The 25,843-nt window shown below is 38.4% G+C and overlaps 1 protein-coding gene across 1 annotated transcript; it reads right to left on the reverse strand.

Annotated features, from left to right (window-relative positions):
- Window positions 1-616: 616 nt before the first annotated feature.
- LOC145772178 (solute carrier organic anion transporter family member 4C1-like) lies at window positions 617-25,827 on the reverse strand. The gene is made up of 11 exons (XM_082584024.1): window positions 25,737-25,827; window positions 22,606-22,869; window positions 17,577-17,753; window positions 9,568-9,664; window positions 8,571-8,695; window positions 7,940-8,200; window positions 7,161-7,350; window positions 5,422-5,575; window positions 5,083-5,249; window positions 2,642-2,847; window positions 617-2,392 (listed from the first exon to the last, which is right to left on the reverse strand). Coding segments are annotated over exons 2-11 (1,515 nt in total). The 5' UTR covers window positions 22,607-22,869; window positions 25,737-25,827; the 3' UTR covers window positions 617-2,255.
- Window positions 25,828-25,843: the final 16 nt, after the last annotated feature.

Raw genomic sequence — 25,843 nt, forward strand, 5'->3', positions numbered from 1 at the left:
AAAGGTAGCCACATTTATTGCTTGGGAATAGAAGGGAAGATAAACGGTAAAAGAAGTAAAGGCAGACCAAGAATGATTTGGACAACAAACATCACAAAATGGACAAAATTAACTTATGAATGTGCAGTACGCACAGCTCATGGTCGAGAACAATGGCGCATTGTATCCAACCCTCCAGACGAGGAAGGAACAAAATGATGATGATAAAACAAATTAAAGGTAATGTTGATTTAGTTACGATGCATAACAAATTGATGCTATGAGAAAGAATATTATTTCAATTTTTATTTTACGTTTCAGTAGTATTTTAAACCTCGTAATACAGAAAGACCCCCGCTAGCGCAGGGCCCCTTCAAGGTGCGGGGCCCAATTTGATCTAATCGGTCAAATCGGCCTAAAACCGGCCCTGCCTATACCACACTTACGTGTACCAGGTCAAACGAGTTTTATTTTTTTGACATTTTAAAGGAAAACTAGTAGGCCTAGAGCTTTTTCGTGTTCACAAAAATACCACAGAATATTTTATTACTTATGGTATAGTTTATTAAAGCTTAAATATAAACAACTTAGCAACAACACTACATTTAACATCATAAAAAAAACAAAAAAACATAAGCGAACGTTTTCGGATAATCATTTCTTTTGAAGTATTTCTTCTAAACAAATTTTCTTATAGGCTTGACAAGGGCTGTATGACTAGCCGAAAACGTTCGCTTCTTGTTTTTTGTTTTGTTTTTATAATGTTAAATGTAGTGCTGTTGCTAAGTTATGTATGTCCATGGTTTAAAAAAGTTACCTCTCTACACTAATTGTACAGTATTATAGTTTATTATCCAAGAAAACCTTCGAAATAAATGCTGCAATATTGTTGTGATGCGAGATCAAAAGCAACACAAAACTCACGAAAATCTTGTAACAAAAAACTGCTTTAACATTTAAATGGATCCATCAAGTCTGAAGAGAATAAGACCTACTAGCCTACCATCAAGGTTTCAGTGAACTGAACAGCATAAAGTACAGTATTTCAAACTTCATTTGAAGAAAAAATAAACAGAGCTAAAATGAACGTCGTTGACATGACAGGTAGGCTATGGGTTAGTAAAATCATAGATAATAATAACTGAAAGTCATTTTTATACTGGTGGCTATGTAGCAGTGTTGAATAGAGTGTGATTTTTGAGACTCCGGTTCTACTCTTACTTCATGAAACCAGACTGCACTTCAATCCGACTCCGAATATTTTTATTATTTTAGACTCCTAATCCACTCCATAATCTAATTATAAGTTAACGTGATAGGCTACTAACCAATACGTAGCCGATGACACAAAATAGCTCAGAGGTGCAAAGTCTTTGTTAACTTCAGTACCACGTAGGCCTAAATGTTTTTTTGTTGCAGATAAAGCAATGGTGTTTGATCGAGTTTTTATTTTTTTTTGCTACTTTTACAAACAGAACTATACGGGACTTATTTGATTCAACTAAAATGCAAAATTGCTGAACCCAACTCCTAATTCACTCCACTCCAAAACTTTTGTAAAAAAATGAAACTCCAAATCCACTCCATGCTCAACCCGAGGTTACGCTATAGCCTATTAATAAACAACTAAAAATGTTTCATTAAATCAAAGTTTATGTAGGCTGTGCAATTTAGGGTTTGATGTGACAGTGCCCATGTTCAAAGGTGAACGATTATCCTAACTGCAAGCACTATGAATACATGACGATCGAAATTTTGATTTGGGGATAACCTTTTTTTAACTTTGAGAAGAATTAAGCTCCTTTTAATTATTTTTATGTAAAAGTTCAGCCATTGATGGTATAAAAAAACCCTATTGAGCATAATAATCGCTAACTTTGTCATACGTAGCCTATAATCTTTTTAGTTTATACACGATCAATTTAAGAATAGGCTACAAAGAGTAAGATACCCAGGTTAAGGAATACCTTGGTTTCGGCGAGAAAGTTGTTGGTATTTGTATTTACATGAAACAAATCAGTCCAGCAGACTGAGAATCAGGCAAATATAATGCAAGTGGACCACATAAAATTTGGTCGTTGTTTTACCGTAGCTTGTCATCTAATAACCTAACCCACAAGTCTGGTGGATAATTCAATTATAAAACTTAATTTTATTTAAGTTAGTTTTTATATTTTAATAATAATTTTTTATTAGAGGTTAGACATGTACAGCATTCTTGAAGTTGATCAGCGTGTGTTCCTTGCATATCGCATCTTGTATAACGCCACATTTTCCTACATTACTGCAGGAATATCCTTTTGGTCGTGACCACTTTGATCTTGTTGTCCGCCTTCTTCGTTTGATGAAATGGGCTTGTATATAATTGCTGCCAATAAATATGACAATGCTGCCAAGCTGCTGCAGACTAAATCTGCAAAATACATTTTTTATTAAAGATCTGCGCATGTCTGTCGTCTCATCAATCCACTAGATTAAACTACGGTACCCTTTTCAATTTTTAAAGGATCATGTACGATAGATATATAAAAACACATTTTACTGATATATTACATAATATTAGGCTTCTATAGTTGGGCTACTTAATAGTTAAGCTATTGTAATGTATTAGCCAACAAGAAATAATAAACCCAAAGCAGTGTTAATAAAAAAAGAACCTTACTTATAGTCAGAAACACAAGAGCTAAGCCCCAAGTGCTATGGACGTAGCAGAATCCTTGAGAACCATCGCATTGCAAGGTTTGCCAATAAACACAAGTTTGATCAATGAGTGTTCCATACAGAATAGGTCCAGGTATAGTGCCAAGGACACGGATTAGCATTAACTGCACTCCGATACCGAAGGACCGCATAGGCTCTGGAACAACTCTAATGCAGCAAAGATAAAGTGCAGTTGAATCACCGCAGTTGCAGTGTGGTAGATTAGTAGTCTATACTGAATCAGATTACTGATATTTACTCCAAAGCTCATTTTTGTCAATAAAGTATAGGCTACATTTTTTTCAAGAGATTTTTAGGAATGAAATCAAGTGATCAAGACAAAAATGTTACTCTTGACTTGAGCCTTATTGTAACCCATATCCTCCTGGCCTCAGTTTAAATCGACGGCGCAAAAAGAACAGTTCCAAGCATTCTGATGCGAATAGGAGGTTTTAGGTTAATCTGATAATGAAGAGTCTGGCTAATCGTTTGATCCCGTTAAATTATGAGTTAACAGCTATCGTGATAATTGCAGAAGCCGAAACTCAAAAAAGTGTTTTTTGCATTGTTCTGTAAATTGACTGTTATCAAACGGCTGAGAATAAGAAATTGAAAAATTCCTACATGTAACTAAAAAATATCTTATTGAAGCAATTCTGTGTGAAAATAAATCAAGAATAGACTTAGCCCTTTAATCATTTTACTACAGTCAGTTTAAACTGACGTCAATAGGAGAACAGTACCGAGATAAAACACGATTGCTTTGTTGAGCCCGCTTGCATTGATGCATTGTGAAGTCATCAAGAGAACGTAAATTTGATTATTTGTGAACTTTTTAGTACTGTAGTTTATTTGTAATTTAAAGTTGGTACAGATACAAAATTAACCCATTGTTTATTTCCATTTGCATTAGGCTAATATTTAAACAAGCTTTTGATAAAAGTGTTAAACTAACATTACTTTTTGTTATTGATGATTTTTGTTCGCTTTGTTTGAATCTAAAGTATTCATATTTTTGTTTGTTGGCTTATTTATTGCAAAAAAGAGTTTGTATTTCAACATAGAACAACTTCAACTTTCAACATAGAACAATTTCAACAATTAAAGTAAAGCGAACTTACATTGTTTTACCTCTACCCTCCTGCTCCTAGCATCAGTTTAAGCTAACAAAAGTAAAATAGTCCATATTCCACAAAAAACAAATTTTCTCGAAAAAAATATTTACTCCTTTCAAGTTACACCTATCTAAAGTTATTTTGAAAAAAATGAACAAAAAACTCGAATTCAGGAGGATCCGGGATGAAGAGATAAAAAAGGTTCTACAAATGTAATGTTCGAGCCTGTATTCTTTGGATAGACCCAAGCTTAGCCTAATGTAGTGTAAGAACCATGCCCTACAAAACCTACAGTACCTGGCATGACATCAAATTTTCCTTCTATGGAAGGCGTCAGTGAGCATGCAAACCAGAGTTTGATCAATCACACAGTTTTCAGTTCAATTCCAACACAATTACACCATCAACATTTTTAATTTCATTACTGTACAATTACATTGTTTTTAAATTTTCAAGTTGCAATTAAATTGTTCTGAAATTTTCAAATTACAATTACAATTAGATTGTTCTGAAATTTTCTACATTTACATATTAGGTTGCAATGCAGAAGTCCTTTTTAACTTCAACTAGCGGCTCAACAAAATAACTTATATCATGCGTGCAACGTGCCACATGTAAGTGTAATTTGAACCAAAAGTTTTTGAAATTACATATAGGCCTACACAAAAGCAAAAAGTCTCAATTGCAATTACATAAAAATGTGTGATTAATGACATTCAATTACATTTGTAGTTAGAGCTGTGGACTTGTGGAGTCGGGTGAAAAACATATCACTCCAACTCCTCGATTTTTAACTGGCAGACTAAAATCTCTGGCTTCGCTTCAGTATCGCCAGAGTTGTAAAGTTTGCCAGATTTTTTTTAAATATTTTGTTCTTTTTCAATTTTTGAAATTTAATTTTACTTAAGCTGTGGTCGTAATTTAAATGACGACTTTCACAAAACTTGATAAAAACAAACAATTCTATTTTCTGGTAAAGTTTTAAAGCACAATACGAAAAACAAGAAACAATATTTTGAAAAAAAGATTGCTAACAAAGTTTATTGTTCATCGTTTTGTATCAAGCCGGAGTCGGAGTCGGTCTTTATTAACAACTCCGAGTCCAAAACTCCGGCCACGACTTAATCCCTCAGACTCCGACCACGACTACGATTCCACAGCCCCGATTGCAATAGATTCAACCCTGATACAAACTTTTCATAAATATGTATGTGTTGTTTTATTTTACAACTTTTTCAATAAGCTTAAAAGGAAAACAGAATCAAAATAAAACAACAGTTTGACTTACCTGAGTGTTGCTAATACGACTGGGGTATACGTGCACAATGCAGAGAAAGTTGCAACTGCTGACACAACCAAGAAGATGGCCAAATTATTGCACTCAGAACTACATCCTTCAGGAACAAGTGTGGCAGTATTGCTATTGGTGCAGGTGCAATTTGTGTAAAAAACCGTCTGAAATGCTTTGTTGTTAATAAGATTACAAAAAATTCAAGGGCCTAACGTACCCACAACTAATGGCTGGTCAATTTTTACGAGGCTACAGTTTCCACTGTTTTTGAGACCACTCGCTTTAAAGCCACTTTATTGTTTACAAAAAATTAAGTTTATTTTTCAAAAGACTTACACCCAATGTTTCATTGAACACTTCTTCCGTGCATCCCGCATGGCAGGGCGAGAAATATTCTTCACCCTCCGAAGAACACGACGAAACAAAATATTCTCCTTGGCAATTACAACCTTCATTGCAACTTGCTGTTAAATTGCCGATCAAGCCGTCACTATTAATAAAAATTTAATTTAAATTTGAGGTGTTTGTGCTATTGTCATCCTATTCTAATTACATTTTGATATTACATTAAAAATCCCGATGTTTATATGTAACTCGTAAGAACTTTAATTTGGAAGATGTGAAAGTGCACCCGCTCTTGGCTTATTCATCACACTAAAAGGGTCATTTTATTCTGATTTACAGTACAAAATGAAATTATTATTGGCTAGTAGTTTACATAGGCAGACTAATTGATAATAATACAAATCAACAAATCTACAAAAATGAAAGAGATATACAACATTGTGGGAGCTACGAAATGCTAGCGGCTACCGATAAATAAAACCTGTGTAATGCACCATGAATATTTTGGACAAAGTAGTAGAAAGACAATTGAGAAGTATGGACAACATCGGTAATGACCAGACTGTTTTTTGCCAGAAAAAGCACCACGGATGCCATCTTTTCCCCAAGACAACTTAATGAGCATTACAGATAAGGTCAACAGCACCTATATTGAACGAATGCCACATAGAAGATGTTTAGAACCGTTCAAGACTTTAAGCTGTATTAGAATCATGTTTAGTGCTTATCCGCAGCTGCGTTGACAAAAGAGTCCAGGAGGTACTTTTGAACCTAAGTCAGGCATAATTTTAGGGACCTGAAACCTTTTCAAGAGACTCAGAAGTTTAAAGAAACCGCCACGTATTCTTTGGATGTATTGCGTTTTTTTTAAGTGCTTTAAATTGGGACCCGGAAATCTCATTGATACGGGGCCAAATTATCCTCTCAGCTGCTCTGTTAGTCCAAGATATATCAGAAGGCAGCACGACACCCGTGTAGTGTTTGTGCACCCACGGCGAGACTTCTTTTGCCACCATGAAGATTGTTGAGCGTTCAGTGTATAACTCCCTTTTTCACATTAAATAATGAATTGTCAGCCGATAACAAAAAACAGAAAATAATATTTACGAATGATATGGTGGTATGCATTAAAACCAAACAAAAAATACTTGAAGAGATATTAGAGGAATGGAGAGAGGTCTTAGAGGAAAGATCTAAGATCAAAAAAAAAGTAGTGAGAGAGGAGCTGATGATGAGAAGTATACGGCGGAAACTTAAAGTACCGTAATACAGCCCAAATGGAGAGGAAACGTTTCAGAGAAAAATGATCGAACTGAACCAAGAAATGTTCAACGATTGGTAGTGAGGAGGAGAAAGAAAAACCATAAAGATGGAGGGACTGGATGATGATACATATGATGGATCGAAAAGAATGCGTAAAACAAGTTATTCTGAAAATCAAATATCTTCTATCCCGCATAATAGAACTAAAGCCAGATAAAAAAGACGCTTTTTCAGAGCAGCCCAAATGTAAGAACAGTAAAGTTAAATTAGTTTTAAAGTCAACCGTTGTTTGTGGTAAACTTGGAGCAGCATATTCTGAAAAAATTGTACTATTGCTAGTTGCCTTTTGACTATGTAGTCATTTATTATTTCCAATCGTTTTTTTTGTAAGTTTGTCATTAGATAAACCAACCAGATGCTTAAAAGCACGCCACTTTTTAAAATTACATTTTTTTGCCTAGTTTTACCTGCGCGGAACCGTAATGCCGATTGTCGGTTTGTTATCGCAGGAAAGGAGATAAGCTGGAGAGGTAAGAGCAGCGACAAAAACACTGCCAGCACAGAATCTGAGCATACCTTTGGGAGTCCAATTGAATCTATTGACAATCAGACCGCCAGCAAAAGTACCAACTATTCCGAAAAGTACGATTACTGCTCCTGAAACACAAAGTCGTGATTAATGTTCTTTGTTTATATGATTCTGCAAAAATGAATGCTACTTTTTTGCTAATTTCGCTTCACTGCATTGATTAATTATTATTTTTTGTCTCTGTTTTCACATATCTCTATCAACTGATGTCACTATCGCAATCTTTAACTATCGTAAAATCTAACATTTACATTCTCTTTCTTTCTCTTTGTGTTTCATCTTTCATGCTCATAGGCCAGTGCTATATGGTCTTGCAGGCTATAAAAAGACATTTGTACAGTAGGATATTGGGCTACAAATTTTGGAAAATTTATGCTGCTTCAACTACAAAAATTCCGAACAATCCTACAAATTTATCCACAACTACTGAGTTTTCTTCATCATAAGCGATATTACTCAAGTAGGCTCAATTATGAGCCCAGACAGGGGCCGCAGATATTATTCTCGCGGGCCACGCGTTGGGCACTCCTGTTTTAGAGTCTAGAGTAGACTAATTGTAGCTTACACCAATTCGCTAAACAAAACCTTCCAGCAACCCAGCTGTAACATTACTCTCTTTAAAGATGTTTTTACATTTTATCTTTGTTTTCAACCTACCTGTAAGTTCCGCAGCCTTCCCTAACGTCACATGAAAATTGTTTGCGATGAGTATTGTTATAAACGCGGCGTATCCGTAATCATTAATGGCTTGGAAACAATTGGCGATTGTAATTAAAACATATGTGGGGTTTTTCAGCAATGTGAAGAATGACATTGGGAAATGTCTGATGGACGATCCAAAATCTTTCTTCGATACGCTTTTTGATCTGTCATGCTTGTGAGCTTCAGAAACACGAAGTGCTCTGTTAACAGCTGTGCCTAAAATTATACAAATAAAGTACTATTAGAATTTATACACCAGCCTACACAAAGCTGAAATTTTTGTTTGACCTAATTAATTAGTAATTTACATTTTTTATTAGTAATTTAGTAATTTACATTTTAGTATTAGTATTTAGTATTATGTAGTATTTAGTATTAGTACATTTTAGTATTTAGTATTTAGTTTATTAGTAATTTACATTACTAAAAACTATGATGCACGTTATTGAATGCAATGACTCGTAATGGAATCACACTCAAAATGTATTTAATATTAATATTATTTTGTATTTTACTTATTTATTTTTTATGTCGCATTATGTTCTTAATATAGATATATAGCTTACATTTGACAAAAATACCTGACCTGGAAGTTGTTTTGGGAATCCAAACAGAGGAATGACAAATATCCAGCAGAGCGCCATTGTGATCAACGGCAGAACCCACCAAGCACCAACCCAGCGTGGGTCGTAGTTACTAATCTGGGAGCCACTTTACAAAGTATAAAATGTAACACTTATTAAAAGATTGAACAGTAATAACAAGTTGAATAAGGAACAGCTTCTAATATCATGAACCACGGCAATGCTAAGCACCAAAAACTAAAATTTGGATTTAGATCAGTGGTTTTCAACCGGTGGTCTGCAGACCCCCAAGGTTTCCAAACTAAAGAAAATTCATACCGCTATATAAAAATTAACAGATTGTTGAACAATGCTTAATTTGGAAATGCAAACGTTCGTCAGCAGCTTATTAGCACTCACGGGTTTGCCTTGACTGTGATTGCAACAAGATATTGAATACAAAGTAAAAAAAGAGATATTCTTTGTTAACAATCACAAAAATTTTGTTGACTTTTGGAAAAATTGTAGAAAAACATAAAATCAAAATATGTATTACTGATTTTTCATCCTGTGTGTCAATATATGTAGCTCATAACATAACTTCATCAAGGTCAAAGGTGCGTCGAGAGTTCTACAAATTCTTCTAAGCGTTTCGTTTCGAAACTTATGAAACATTGCTAGTGTTAGGAACCACGATATACTAAATTCACAGACAATTTTATTTGGGGTCCGCGACCGTTTTGAGGGCACCAAAAGGGTTCGCCAAAACAGAAAGGTTGAGAACCACTGATCTAGATAAAGGCTATAAGTAAGTTAAATAGGTTTCGATCCGACCTACCAGTTTTAATTTATTTTCTCCATTTAATACAGTAGTTTCAACAACTGTATAAAGCACAGCTAATTTGAAACACTACTAAAGTTATGCAATAGTGTTTGAAAAAAGTGGTTTACTGCATATAAGCTATAATGCTATATAGTTATATTTTGTGATTAAGTGCTATTCAAGAAAAAGCAATTTACCTATTGCTGTCAAAATCAACAAAATAGTCTGAGAGAAACACTCCTCCAGAAAGAAAACCAATCATTGGACCCAACAAGAATGCCGAAGTACAAAAAGCTAGATAAGAAATAAGTGTTAATCCAGCTTTTACCGCATATTGTTCGAGTAAGCTTACACATTTTATTTTTCCTCAATCAATAATAATATTATTAATCTTTTAGCCAACGGTTTGGATGGCATATCTGCAGAAGGCATGCCAAACACGTTGTGTAAACACGCAGAATTAGTTTGAAAATGTATACCTTAAGGCTTTTTATAATCGTCGTATTATAACAGCAAGATGAGGTGTACTTTCGACCAATTATCTTAAAAATATTTACAAAAGCTTGGAAAGTTTTCCTTTTAAGAACCTCTGCCATTGGCTGTAGACTACTACTATAACAGAAGGAAGTTGCGGAAGAGCTGTAGCACCTTTTGTAAAACTTTTAAATTTACTTGCATTTAAATTGCTTTGTTATCTACATGTTGCGGTTAGCACACGTCCAAAGAAACATATATGCTGCAGTCTTGCGTTAACAAGATCTACTTTGGCTAAAAATTAGGCAAATCTATCCAGAGGCAGAGATTTACTTGTTTTTAAAATTTTAACAACTCTAACGTAAGAAGCAAGCATCAATATTGTAACCACCACAGGTTGAGTTACTGATTCTATTTGGCGACCAATAGTTGTTATGCGGACCGCACATACATTAAACAGAGAATACAATAAAGGGGACCCAACACACAGCAAAACCTAGAAAATTAACAGGGCTTAGCCCCACTGAGACCAGGGAGCTTGCAGGGCGTGGAATAAGAGGGCTAGTTAAGCACCATCCAAAGTCACGAATTTATAAACTGAGCGCTAGTAATGGACTAGGCCAGCATAGGGGTATAGCAGAGGAAAGGGATGAAAGATTTACTGAGCAGTAGCACCAGCAGCCATTTAGTTTTCACGAATCCAGTAGGCAATTACATCTACATTGATCTTTCAGTATGATACAAATCCGATATCAATTAGTTACTGATCCCTTTCAAAGAATAGAAAAATAAACATTAAGTTAGTTTAAGAGTGTACTTACATACTGTATGACTTCCACGATAATAAATATTTAAACCCTAAATAAAACTGCTTTCGAATCTTCCGCCTCGCCGTCAAAACATCATCGCGGTGACAACATCCGGGAATGTGCATAAAGCCTATTTTGGGAAGGGCAACGCAGTCGACCGAAACTTGCCATGTAAACAAGGGCTTCGTAAAGGGTCAGAAAGCAGGCATAAACAATTATGATTAAATCGGAACTGAGCATGAGATTATGAAACCAACATACCGGCCTCAAAAACATTACTGGGGTAGAAGTAGCTGTTTTTCCCCAAGAGAAAATAATCGAATGCTCTTATTACATGAGCTTGTTCAGACAATACAACGTTTCAAATGTACAATGTCGCATAACTATGGAAAATACTTACGATCTCTGAAGTGGGTCCCCTGAGGTCGTTTTGAACACAAAAGCAAAGCTAGGCAAACGTATTGGAAACAAAACGCAAGCAACAATACCATACACTAAGTTACGTAAATGTTCGTGTCGCGCGCGTAATAATAAAACTGTCTCTATCAGTAAGTCCAATCATCTAGGGAAATCGATTCAAACGTCTGCTTCCAAAAGACACACCTTTCGAACATCACGCACATAGGTTGAAATCGCAGCCTTTAGACGAACCGTGCGTGCAACGTCGTCTTGATCTGGAAACACTTCCGTCACTCTAGCTTTGGGCCACGACCCTCTGGATTGACAGTCATTTATTACCAAGACCACGTCGCCAACGGCGAGATTTCGAACTGGCTTCTGCCACTTGCTACGGGTTTGCAATAATGTCATGTATTCTGCAGACCAACGCTGCCAAAACTGGTCGGTAAGGTAGTTAACTAGCCGCCATGATTTACGGTAACTGTCAGCAAATGTAAATATATCACATGGCATGCTTGCATCAAGCTTGCTTTGTAGCAAGCTATTAGGTGACAGAGCCGCCAAATCTTCGGGATCGTCGCTAACTGTTGTCAATGGCCTGTCATTCATAATGTGTTCTGCTTCGGTAAAAAGTGTTATTAGGTCTTCATCCTTCAAAGTTCGGTCCTTGACCAAGGCATGCAGAATTTTTCTGGCAGATCGGATGCATCTCTCCCAGGCCCCACCTCTATGCGAAGCCAATGGGGCATTGAAGGACCACTTGATGCCTTTCTGTGATAATCCTTTCTCAATATGGGCAAGGTTCCATCGTTTGATGCCTTCAACAAACTCTCGTTTTGCACCGACAAAGTTTGTGCCATTGTCACTCGTGAGTTCTTCAACCATGCCTCTTCGATTTACGAATCTTTGAAATGCTTGAAGGAATGAGGAGGTATCGAGGGAATAAGCAATTTCAAAATGTACAGCCCGAGAGGCCATACAGGTAAACACACACAAGTAACGTTTGGACATGCTTCTACCAGACTTGGTCATAAACGGCCCTGCATAGTCCACTCCTGTGCAAGCAAACGCTGGTCTACCAGGGGTAACCCTACATTTTGGAAGTGGTGCCATGATTTGTTGACCCCCTGTAGCATCTCTTAAACGACACACTCTACACTCACGCAACACACGACGCACAGTAGAATGACCTTTAATCACCCAAAACGCCTTCCTACACACACTAAGCGTATGAAGCACGCCGCAATGGGCACTACAAACATGATAAAACTCAATCACCAGCCGCGTCACATGGTGTCGGCTGGGCAAGATCATTGGATGTTTTTCCCTAAAGCGAAGCAAAACTTCAATCAGATTGCTTGTTTGGTCTGGGCCTTGAAGTAGGTTGTCATTTAAAGAAGTGCCCCTGAACTTAGACGCACAATCGAAGACAATGCGGAATTTTTCACCGGTAGCATGATGAGAGGGGTACCATGTTCGGTTGGTCTGAGGCAATTGATCATGTGGCATCCTTTGTGCATATCCGTTGTCTAAATATTCTCTGATCTTTTGACTATACATATCGAAGAACTCGTCATCCTTTCCAAACCTACGCCGAAAGTGGTTCAAGCGTTTTTCGGCAACCTTTCTGTTGCCAGAGAGTGTAGTTTCCTCATCTTTCCATGGTAGTCCTAGCTGATAATGTCCCTCCACCTTTTTGACCGATTCTTTCATTAAAGTCAGCGCTTGTTTGTCATTGATGGACATGGCAAGTTCATCTGGATCACCAACATCATTGAAGTCATGATCGTAGGTTTGCTGCATGTGACGATGCAGTATGTCACTACCAGAGTGAATAAAATTAACATGCACCAAGGCCTTGGAACTATTATGTCCCACAGGACCACTCAATGTCCAACCCAAGCCAGTACGAATGGCATTTGGTTCACCATTCCGGCCTCTGCGAAACGCATGCATATAGTGTGCTTCCTGCACATCAGCACCAATTAAAAGGTCAACTGACTTTTCAGCCAGCTCTGGGATGTCAACGCCTTGCAATACATCTGGAAACATGCTAGCATCATCAGCATTCGGAATACTTCCATCCAGAGCAGGTAATGCCGGAACCGCCAATACAGCATCAATCTCCATCCCCTTACATTCTTTTATGCCACGTGTATACAGACCCTGCAACCTGTAACCACGTTGTTGACTGACGCCGTTCATAGTTGAAATGGAGTAATCCACACTCTTGCCTGTCATCCCAAGCCGCTTCATCAAGTCGATTGTGCAGAGGGTGGTGTCTGAGCCTTCATCAAGAAAGGCATAAGTATCGACTTGTGACTTTCTATCCGGGCTCCAAACTGTAACCGGTACCACCTTCAGACGTACCATATAACTCTTTGCACCACGCAGCCCCGAACTAGCGCAGGTTACTACAGAAGTACAATTGGAAGAGGTAGAGGACCCGGCCTCTTTGCTGTCCTGGCCAGGTTTCATGGGTTCTGTGGCTCCATACTTTCTTCCACTCCTGTCATCTTGAGGGCGGTGAAGCAGAGTGTTATGTCTTCCCTTGCAAAGCTTACAACTCCTGTCCCACTTGCACTCTTGTACACGATGTCCAAACTCTAAACAGTTAAAACAACACTGGGCAGCTCTAACTGTCCGTTGTCGGTCCACTTCAGCCATGCGACGAAACTGCCTGCATTGCCACAATGGGTGTCCGTTAGAACACACAGGGCACTTCCAATCGCATGGTTCTGAAGAATAGTTTGCACCAACGCTACTCTTAGCAGTATGAGGTCCACCCCTTACTGAACCCTGTGATGCATATGACAGAACACCTTTGCCTGACTTGGTTCTTCTTTCCTGGTTCGATTGAATCTTGTCTCTGTTGAGAGCCTGTGCCAAATATCCACCTTGGATCCGAGCATACTGGTAAATCTGATCAGCCAGTTGAGCAAATGTAAGCCCTTCAACAGAGACCTCAATCAACCGATCCTGCAACTTGGGTGGAAGACGACTCACAATACTTGTCAGGGTGTGACGTGTGTTCAACCCACAATCTAGTCTCCCCCCACAAGTCATTTCACAATCCTTCATCTGACGCGACAAATCCAATAGTCCCTGCGTGTTCCCTTCCTTAAATGAAGGTCCATTTATGATCTTTTCAATAAAGGCTGTGGTAACACTGTCGATCATGCCAAAGTTTCTGTACAGTGTGTTACGGGCATGGTGGTAAGCAAGGCTTGGTGGTTCCATGACAATGCATTGCTCGATGCTGCGTCGTGCCCTCCCAGTGCAGCAAGAGATCAAAAGGTCCAACATAGCAGCTGGATCGTTTACATCGCGAATGACATGTTTCTCAAAATATCGGACAAAGCGATAATAATCTGTTGGCGTACCATCAAATTTACTCTCTTCTGTTACCCGACCACCCTGGGCGCGGCAGACCGCAGTTGCCATTGAATGCAATGCACCGACAACCTTTTCAATTTGTGAATTTGCCGGATGCAATGAGGTATCCAGACCTGTGGACTCATGCCTTACGGGCAGGTGCCTCCCAACACCTTGGTAGCCAGGCACAGACCTCATGTCTGCGCTGTGCTGGCCATAAGAATCTCTTTGGTATCCCATCATCATGGGTTGGTGTGGTGCTCTCCAGCCATTCCACTCTGCTTGGCACTCCAAGTGAGCATCCTTACGCTTGGCTTCATAATTCACAAACGAATTCCAATGCGAAGCCGTGACGCGTTCACCAGGCAACACAGACCGCGAATCCATGTCGGCATGGCTCCTGGTAACAAAGTCCTTTTCGCTAGAAACGTCTAGCCCTTTGTCGCTACGGTGCAGTTCCCCTTGACAAGATTCGAAAGTACTGTGACTCTCATTTCCAACGAGATTGACAACTGTCTCTGTTTTTGGCGGAACTGCGTCTTTAGACAGGGGGACATCGCCAGTCACATGGCGAGATACAGATTCCTCACGAAGTAAACCCTCCCCCTCACCTATTGCCTTCTCTGACTCAACCTTGCCATCGCCCGTCAGAGAAGATTTAAAACGTCGACGCTCCAGCTCCAAGGCCCGGCGCTCTAAAGCCATCTCCTGGCGTTGGAGCTGCAAAGCGCGGCGCTCCAGTTCTAACTCTCGTTCCTCCAATTGGAGAGACAACTCAGCATGGCGCTTATCCATAGTGAGTTCAACAAAATTAATGAAAACAAATACTACCAGTAAGTATTAACAAAGTAAAATAGCCGCAATATATCCCTACAGTAGATATAGGCTACAGATAAGCCAGACAACACAACAGTAAACAAAAACAAGAAATAACCAGGGGAATTCCCTTCGGAAATAACCTACGAGTCAGCAGCTTACAACTAGCAAAGCGAGCTACAACTGATCACAACAGTAAATCAAAAATTATGTAAGTTGGAGTAGAATCAATTAATGCGCATTCAGCCACAATTAACCGAACTAGACTACTGCAACCTCACACAAGAAATTGAATGACTGACATTCAACTCACACAGCAAAAGCAGCCACTACACACATTCATGAATCAATCGTAACGTAGCCTACCAGGGTACGCAAGAAATCAATAATTGATATGATGTAACCACCACAGGTTGAGTTACTGATTCTATTTGGCGACCAATAGTTGTTATGCGGACCGCACATACATTAAACAGAGAATACAATAAAGGGGACCCAACACACAGCAAAACCTAGAAAATTAACAGGGCTTAGCCCCACTGAGACCAGGGAGCTTGCAGGGCGTGGAATAAGAGGGCTAGTTAAGCACCATCCAAAGTCACGAATTTATAAACTGAGCGCTAGTAATGGACTAGGCCAGCATAGGGGTATAGCAGAGGAAAGGGATGAAAGATTTACTGAGCAGTAGCACCAGCAGCCATTTAGTTTTCACGAATCCAGTAGGCAATTACATCTACATTGATCTTTCAGTATGATACAAATCCGATATCAATTAGTTACTGATCCCTTTCAAAGAATAGAAAAATAAACATTAAGTTAGTTTAAGAGTGTACTTACATACTGTATGACTTCCACGATAATAAATATTTAAACCCTAAATAAAACTGCTTTCGAATCTTCCGCCTCGCCGTCAAAACATCATCGCGGTGACAACATCCGGGAATGTGCATAAAGCCTATTTTGGGAAGGGCAACGCAGTCGACCGAAACTTGCCATGTAAACAAGGGCTTCGTAAAGGGTCAGAAAGCAGGCATAAACAATTATGATTAAATCGGAACTGAGCATGAGATTATGAAACCAACAAATATGTTTCCTGCATGATCGAAAATTGTTGCAATGTGCTATTAAAAGGTAAAGGGTAAAGGGGGGTCCCATATTTGATTCAAGATTCAATATCAAGGTATAAGAAGATAAGGTTCTCATTGTACTAAGCCTTCGGCACTAAGGAGAGCAGGGTGGCCACTGGCCAATTCCTTTCTCTCGGCCGCCTTTACTTCAGCAACTACGCCCACCCAATTTATTACACCCTGGGTAGAGGTGAGCGGTGTTTTCGACAACCAGCTGAAGCTGAGAGTCGAACCAGGTTTGCATAATTGGAAAGCCAACGCCTTATCCGTTGCGCCATCCCACCGCCATTATTGAGCTAATGTGCTATTATTGTTCAAAAAATTAAAAAAGTTTTTCCAAATCGGCTATGCAATTTCACATAAAATGAAATGAATTACTCCGTAAGCATATGCTTACTACAAGAAAGCTTTCATTGATCGGGGAAGTCAAATATTGTCCAAACTTGTAATGGCAATATGATGCTGAAAAGCTGCTAAAATGGAGCCTTGAAGATTTTGAACTGTTTGTTGTGACAATACTTTAGTTGAGAATGCAAGACAAAATAATTGTGAAGAGTCATCAATGGATCTAGAAAAAATTGGTCGGCATAGGGTTTTCTTCAAAGCAAAATTTGAAGAGAAAATACGGAGAAAAAGATGAAAAAGTTGAGATTTGAAGAAGCAATTAGTTTGTGATAGGGGGTCTGGTAGGCTTAGCCCCAAAAATTTGTAACAAAATTTGCATTCTTTCACTCGCTGTTTGTGTAGGCTACCAACGTGATTTATTATTAAAAAAACACATTTTGAGTTTGAGCAAATTCATCAAATTAAAACTACATTTTTTGAAGTTAGCCCTTAAAGTTTGCTTTAAAATTGGAGTTAAATTTGAAATTTTTTTTTAACGACCAACGATAGATTTTAATCATTTATTTTTTACGATTCACCATAAGCGCTTGTAAATAAAATAAAAAAAAAGCAAACTTTACGAAAAAGATAGTAAAAATACTTTAAACTCCATCATTTGCTCATTCAAACAAAGTACAACGATACAATAAAGAGTAGTTTTTTTTGTAAAATTTATTATCGTGATATATTGCAGCCTTTTTCTTTTTCCGGTTGTCGAAATTATTTTATTAGCCTACTCTTGATCACGCTACACGAGTCTTCATCAATGAAAATGTTTGCATTACCGTACAACAACTTAGTTGACAACGATGTTTTAATTACCCAAGTACAGTGACGCCGATTGTTGAGAAACGCTATCTTCGACGTAGGAAAGGCCAAGTGTCAGAGCTGGCGTCAGTCCTACTCCCATAAACAGCGTTGCCACAAAAAAAGTAGCAAAGCTGGAATTGAAATCATCGTCAACGCCACAAGGAGCTTCAAATGTGCTGTTGCAAATCACTGTAAACACTTTGTCATTTCAAAGCACAGTTGGTATCAAACTAATTATCTTAGCGTCCAACAAAGCAATTAGCCTACTAGACTTGATGACAGAAATTGAGCAGAAAGTGATGATTTTAAATATGAATCAAAATAACATAGATGAGCTTGCTAATAGCCTACTAAAATGAGACGAATAATATAAAAAAGTACTGAATGTGTACAACAAACTTACAAATTTCCAAAATTTTAGGTTTGGTTTCTTAACAAACAGATAATATGCATTCTTTGTCAGAAAGTTGATTTAATCGGGCTACAGAGTTACCTTTAAATTTATAGGCTTATCAGTTTACCTTTCACAAAAATTGTAAACCGGTTAAGTAAAAAGTTTTGAACCATTATAGACCGAGAGCCTACGACAGAAGATTTCACCCCATAAGGTACAAAAGGTTTGACCCCTTGAAGTTACTGGGGTCAACCATGTCACTCACAAAAAGTATGGAAGATTGACCGCACCGGGTGGATCTGGACGCTAAAGCCCCCTAAAAAGCCCAAAAAGGGGGTTAATTTCACCCCATAAGGTACATGGACCAAACTTGGTGAATACGAAGTTTTATGTCAGGACATCACAAAAATATCAAATCTAACAATATTTTCGAGTGGAAAGGTGATGTAAGACCCCCCCGAAAGTGACCCCCCGGGGGGTTAATTTCACCCCATAAAGTACATGGACCAAAGTTGGTCAAAACGAAGTCTTATGTCAGGACATCACAAAAATATCAAATCTAACAATATTTTCGGGTGGAAAGGTGATGTAAGATGCCTTCAAAGTGACTTCCCTTAATGTGACCCCCTCGGAAGGTTCATTTCACCCCATAAAGTACATGGACCAAACTTGGTCAAAATGAAGTCTTATGTCAGGACATCACAAAAATATCAAATCTAACAATATTTTCGGGTGGAAAGGTGATGTAAGATGACTTCAAAGTGACTTCCCGTAATGTGACCCCCTCGGAAGGTGTATTTCACCCCATAAAGTACATGGACCAAACTTGGTCAAAACGAAGTCTTATGTCAGGACATCACAAAAATATCAAATCTAACAATAGTTTTGGGAAGAAAGATAATGTAAGACTCCCCCAAAGTGACCCCCCACGGGATTAATTGCACACCATAAGGTAGGCTACATGGACTAAAGTAGGTTAAATCGAAGTCTTATTTCACGGCATAACAAAAATATCAAATCTAACAATATTTTTGGGTGGAAAGGTGATGTAAGATGTCATCAAAGTAACCCCCAGAGGGTTTATTTCATCATAGAGTACATGGACCAAACGTGGTCAAAACGAAGTCTTATAGGTCCTAGGACACCACAAAATATCAAATCTAACAATACTCTCAGTTGGGAAGATGATAAAAGACCTACCCAAAAGTGAATCTCCTCCTATAGTTTAATTTACTTCATTCCTTACTCGAACCAACCTTGGTGTAACGGAAGTGCTATGCCAGGACAGTACCAATGGATTAAATCTAAAAATATTTTTTTATAGGTTTTGGTGAAATACATTCACAAGCTGTCCCATGATGCATGAAATGGAACTATAGCCTAATTTACAAAAAGTTTTTGTATAAATCATACTCAGTCAATCGAAAAAAGGCAACAGGACATGACAATACATGGCTTTGTAACACCAAAAACAGAAAGTACATGAGAAGCATATAGGCTACAGTCATGGGCACCGATCGCTCTCTAAGATTGGTGGGGACATTTACTAGGAAAGAAAGGGCAGACGAGCGAAGCGAGCTGAAAGATTGGGGTCTGTTCAACAAACAAACAAATAGGCCTACAGTAGATAGGCTACAAGTCTAATGCGATGTATTTTAATTGTCAGTGTCAGCATTGGACAGCAGAAGTCTAAAAACTGCAACTCGGCAACAAGTCTCCGTCGAGTTAAAAACGAAGTCTTGGTTGATCCTTGGCTTGTAATGAAGGTTGATCGAATTCAAAACTTTATTGTGCACATAGCAGACCATTGCATGATTTGGCCGTTTCTGTGTCATGGTAGATCGTAACAAAGTTTTGATACGTCGCAAAGTTGAAAATGAGCGTTCAGCTGAACACGAGCGGGCTGGTGATATGAGCAAAAGTTCCACTTGCGGAAACATTTGCCGAACAGCGGATGGTATCTTCTTGAATATCATTCGAAAATCTTGTGCAAGGGACTTTGTGTCAAAGAACTGAAGATAATCGTCTACCAAATGTCATTGTAGCTTTCCACTAAAGAGTGATTCTTGTAGAATTTTGTAGTGCTCAAGATCGGTCGACTTGAAATAGTCAGTAAGATTTTGCTGCGAGCTGTCAATGACTGCAAAATACTCTGACCGATCGATCTTGAAGTTTAAGAGGTTGACCATGGCCATGTCCATACTGAAGACGATTTGGAACGTGACAAGTCTTTTAAAAATTGGGTAGGGTAAGAGTTTTTTCAATTGAAAAAAAGCTGCCTGCCAGCCTTCCAACTGCTAATTTTCCTATATACAATTTTTTGCCAAACCGGTAAAGACATTTCAGCAGCTCTTAACCTCAATGTAATAATAACTGAAAAAATAGCTTTTTCCTTATACAAAAGTAACACAAGCTACACTTACTGCACTACATGCTTGTACGACTCTTTCAAAGTAATTCTAAAACGTTGCACTGTGTGGCCCTGGCGTAACCAAATTAAATACAATTTGCGAGTTACACCAGGGTTTCTCTGCCTAATAAAACATTTCTACTACGGTTGGGGCTTCCTCGCATAAAACAAAAATGTTGTCCCCTCCTTTCAATATATTTTAAACGTTTGACTGGTAAAATTGTGACATTCGGGTAATATTTTCCCTTTTACGTTACAAAAATAATGTAAAAAGATGATGGGGGCATGTAAAAAGATGGTGGAGACATGTAAAAAGATGGTGGGGACATGTCCCCACTGTCCTATAGGAATCGGCGCCCGTGGCCACAGTAGCCAGAAAATTGATCCAAGATCTTGATACGACCACTAAATGTTGACTTAATTGAACAACTGACTATCCAAATAAGACGAAGAATAAGACGAAGAAAGTGAAAGCGACAGCAGTGACAATGAAGAATAAAGAAACGACCGTTTACATTTACACAAACAATCTCTTTATGAATGAACAGTTACAATAACTGATTAGAGACATGAAGCAAATAGCATTAAACAAAAATTTACTACATTGGGTTTATTGGGTTATTTATTGTAGCAGCTGGAAAATGTTCATTACTGCCTGAATTAACGTTCCAAATGGTTCACTTCGAAACGTTTTGATTTGGATAGTCAGTTGTTCGATTAATTCAACATTTAGTGGTCGTATCAAGATCTTTGATCAATTTTCTGGCTACTGTAGCCTATATGCTTCTCATGTACTTTCTGTTTTTGGTGTTACAAAGCCATGTATTGTCATGTCCTGTTGCCTTTTTTCGATTGACTGAACATGATTTATGCAAAAAATTTTTGTAAAGTAGGCTATAGTTTCATTTCATGCATCATGGGACAGCTTGTGAATGTATTTCACCAAAACCTAAATAAAAATATTTTTAGACTTAATCCATTGGTACTGTCCTGGCATAGCACTTCCGTTACACCAAGGTTGGTTCGAGTAAGGAATGAAGTAAATTAAACTATAGGAGGAGATTCACTTTCTTTTGGGTAGGTCTTTTATCATCTTCCAAACTGAGAGTATTGTTAGATTTGATATTTTGTGGTGTCCTAGGACCTATAAGACTTCGTTTTGACCACGTTTGGTCCATGTACTCTATGATGAAATAAACCCTCTGGGGGTTACTTTGATGACATCTTACATCACCTTTCCACCCAAAAATATTGTTAGATTTGATATTTTTGTTATGCCGTGAAATAAGACTTCGATTTAACCGTGATCCATGATTTAACCTACTTTAGTCCATGTAGCCTACCTTATGGTGTGCAATTAATCCCGTGGGGGGTCATTTTAGGGGAGTCTTACATCATCTTTCCTCCCAAAACTATTGTTAGATTTGATATTTTTGTGATGTCCTGACATAAGACTTCATTTTGACCAAGTTTGGTCCATGTACTTTATGGGGTGAAATACACCTTCCGAGGGGGTCACATTAAGGTAAGTCACTTTGAAGTCATCTTACATCACTTTTCCACCCGAAAATATTGTTAGATTTGATATTTTTGTGATGTCCTGACATAAGACTTCATTTTGACCAAGTTTGGTCCATGTACTTTATGGGGTGAAATACACCTTCCGAGGGGGTCACATTAAGGGAAGTCACTTTGAAGGCATCTTACATCACCTTTCCACCCGAAAATATTGTTAGATTTGATATTTTTGTGATGTCCTGACATAAGGCTTCGTTTTGACCAACTTTGGTTTATGTACCTTATGGGGTGAAATTAACCCCGTGGGGGGTCACTTTCGGGGGGGTCTTACATCACCTTTCCACTCGAAAATATTGTTAGATTTGATATTTTTGTGATGTCCTGACATAGAACTTCGTTTTCACCAAGTTTGGTCCATGTACCTTATGGGGTGAAATTAACCCCCTTTTTGGGCTTTTTAGGGGGCTCTAGCGTCCAGATCCACCCGGTGCGGTCAATCTTCCATACTTTTTGTGAGTGACATGGTTGACCCCAGTAACTTCAAGGGGTCAAACCTTTTGTACCTTATGGGGTGAAATCTTCTGTCGTAGGCTCCCAGACTATTAGGCCACAAACAATAGAAATAACAACACAGTACTGGCATACGGTAAACTGGAAAATGATGTAGCCTATAGCCTAACCATTTTTATTAGAAAGATGAATTAAAATTATCTTCTTACTCGTAAACTTGTCTTCTCCAATGCTGTACAATGGTGACGTATAGTGAGGGATAGCATAGATCAAGCAGCCCAATCCATAGAGGGCCGCTCCAATAGCAACAGCTCTAGCGCGGTTGAATCTATCGCCAAAGAAAGTAACGAAGATTGCCACAGCACAAAACCCGATGTCATAGCCGATCACTATCACAGCTGATTGTGAACTTGTGAGTTTAAATCTTTGTTCAATCGCTCCAACGTTTGTGTACACAACACCGTTGACAATTCCTATTTGGAAGAACAAGCGACAGATGAAAAGTAGCCTACTTGCTGTAAGCTATTTCGATATTTGTTATTGACTGTGTAGAATACTATAAAGACTTGAAACATGGTAAAAATTATGGTAGGCTATGTTGTTTATTTAGATTTTGTAACACAATAGCTAACGCACAAACGCATCATTCATTGCATAGGCGTAGCCAGGGGGGGGGGGGGGCGAAAGGGGCCATGGCCCCCCCAAATTTTCAAAGTTTGGATTCCGAAGTTGAGCCCTTTGTTGAAAATATAATAAAATTTGTAGAAATTTATAACGTTTTCCAAGACATCTGGCTATTAACACCCCGCGGACTTGTTTTATACACACAGAAAGACACCAATAAATTTTGCAAATCGTAAATCGCCCAAAATTTAATCGATTTACGTTTCTTTTAACTAATTTGTGAAAGCAATTTCAGAATGGCTTACTCTGTTGGGTTTTTGTGTAGCTGAGTTTTTGGTGTTCTCTAATTTTAGCCGAAGATTTTGCCCGTTCGTGTGTAAGAGCTACCTTTAATACGTTAATAGCTGTTTATCTGCTAATAAATTTCATACAAATATTACACTAAAAGTGTTTCCAGAAAGCGCTATAATCCATTATTTAAGTGTAATTTAGCAAAAACTTTCCGGGGGAGCATGCCCCCGGACCCCCTAGAATACGCGTGCCTTCGGCACGCTCTAACCCCCACCAGTTTCATTGCTTCCCCTTGCTCAAGCCCCCAGGATACGCCACTGCACATCAGGTGGCGATGTCTTAAATCCAACACTTTGTCGTTCTCTTCAATTCATCAAATATTTGCCCCCCCCCCCAAATTTTTTTCCTGGCTACGCCACTGATTCATTGTTATTTAACCCAATGTGACGGGTCCGGAATTACTCTATTCATTGTTGCAATACAGACACACGCTTTATAAATTGAGACTCCGTTCAATAAGTCTAATTTTCAAACACATTTGTGCGAAAGATTGGAAATTGATACTATTTTGTCTTTTACCAAGCGGTTTTACGAAAGACAAATTAACTTTGAGTGCAAATAAAATAGCCTACGCCTACGGTAATTCGAAATACTGTTTTACTGACTTTTATTTGTCTTTTCGAGTTCACAGTAAAATTAATTTTTTATACTCATAATTTAGTATAGCCAGTGACGTTCGGTGGCTTAAACCGTTGGGAAAGCAACTTGTAAATATGCTGCAGCAAGGTAGTAGGCCTAGGCACGAAGGGCGTAACCGTCGGGCGAAGCCCGAAGGCGTGTTGCCGAAGGCAACACTTCCAGCGGGGGGTCTGGGGGGCCTCCCCCAGAAATTTTTGAAAAACACTTCCAATTTGATGCGCTCTGAGAGCATTTTCAAAACAAATCAAACATAAAAATCTGTCAAATTGTGCTTCGCCTATGTCGTGATCATACATCCATTTAATGTTTAGAAGTCATGAACAATCTTAATTTTAACGTTGCAGGACCAAAATCCAGTGTTAGACATGGAATAATAGTTGTCTAAATATTTAATTCGTCATGAATGTTCATTCTGAGATATTCAGTTAGGCCTACACTACAAAAACTAACACTTAGGTCTAAACATTACAACTGCGAGCAATTTGTACAAAAAGCTGGATAAGTTTGCCTCCTGCGTATAGAAGCTTAACAAACTAAATATTGCAGCCGCACCTGAACGTTCATTGGCGAAGTAACGTTACATCAACGCTGTGAAAAGGGCATAGGCATGACTATGAAAGCTAGTAGGCTAAAGTACAGTACATGGGGAGGAGACATCAAAAAACAGCAACAATTATTTCGGCATTATGATGCTTGTGCTGTGTACCGTGACCAGACACCATTCTGACGAGTTAGTCTAGCCGCTCTAGCGAATGTATGCATTGACGTCACTGGGAAAGCAAGACTCACCTGGTCTCACCATAACACATCTGATTGGCTAAGCAGCTGGTGACGTTTTGCAAAACGAGTGATGATTGGATAAAACGAAGGCGTTTTTTTACATTTTTGAATCTGGGTAAGCAACTTTGATAGTTGCTTACCTTGGAGCCTCAGTGATTGTTTCTGACAGAAGCGTTTGCGTTAATTGGCATTTATAGGCAAGACATGCGGTTTGGTGAGGATTTAGACTACTCACAAGCGTTACGAGTAATTCTAGTCACGAATACAGTAATTTTCAAGTTAAAATAGACATGATAAAAATAATAAGAAGTTAAACCTAGAATTCAGTCATTATACTTTGCATAGTTTTCGCTCAGGTAAGCACTGCTTTCCTTGCTTTCCCTCACCGATCGTCACTGAGTATAGCTTACAATCTTTCTGTATATACTTTCGTGTGCAGTGTAGCTTAATAATTTGTACGCATGAGGCAGTCGGGCACATTCTTTGCATGCGTGAAAGCGGCAACATTACTTCATAACCCCACTGCATCATAAGAACAAAATTGTCCTGTCAGACATATTTGATTAACCAGGTACTATTGTACAGATATTTTTTGGTCACACAAGGATGGAGTATTAAGGCTACTTTTATTGTTGCACAGTAGGCTAAAGATTTTACAAAGACTACTTCTAATTCTAACATCATATATGAATCGTAACAATATGTCGAATTTTAATTAAAAAGTACAAACAATGAAATAAATGTTTTGCCAGACTGTATTTTTTGTATTCATTCAACAGTAGACTTTGCATAGCTTTTCCAATAAAGTTATGTAAAAATTATACAGCTCACTGGAATTTTAGAGTCAAAAATACCCAATAAAAAGAGCTAGCCTATAGGGCTATCTATGTACAATATGTGTGGTGCACACCAGCTATTTTAACAAATAGGAAAACTTTGCACCCACCTGCGACAGCAATATACAAGCAGTACACAACAACAAATCCTTTTGGATTGTTACAGAATTGCCAACAAGATGGCTTCCATCTCCAATACCCAAACCGTTTTTCCTCT

Source organism: Aplidium turbinatum, chromosome 6 (genome assembly GCF_918807975.1).
Source record: "Aplidium turbinatum chromosome 6, kaAplTurb1.1, whole genome shotgun sequence".
NCBI classification, from domain to species: Eukaryota; Metazoa; Chordata; class Ascidiacea; order Aplousobranchia; family Polyclinidae; genus Aplidium; species Aplidium turbinatum.

Excerpts from the sequence above, each read along its gene's own strand:
- LOC145772178 (XM_082584024.1), bottom strand. Across the intron at positions 9,665-17,576 it reads ATCGGCGTCACTGTACTTGG|CTTTTTGTACTTCGGCATTC; the intron begins GTAATTAAAACA and ends TTTCTTATCTAG. Across the intron at positions 2,848-5,082 it reads GTCGTATTAGCAACACTCAG|AGTTGTTCCAGAGCCTATGC; the intron begins GTAAGTCAAACT and ends TTGCTGCATTAG.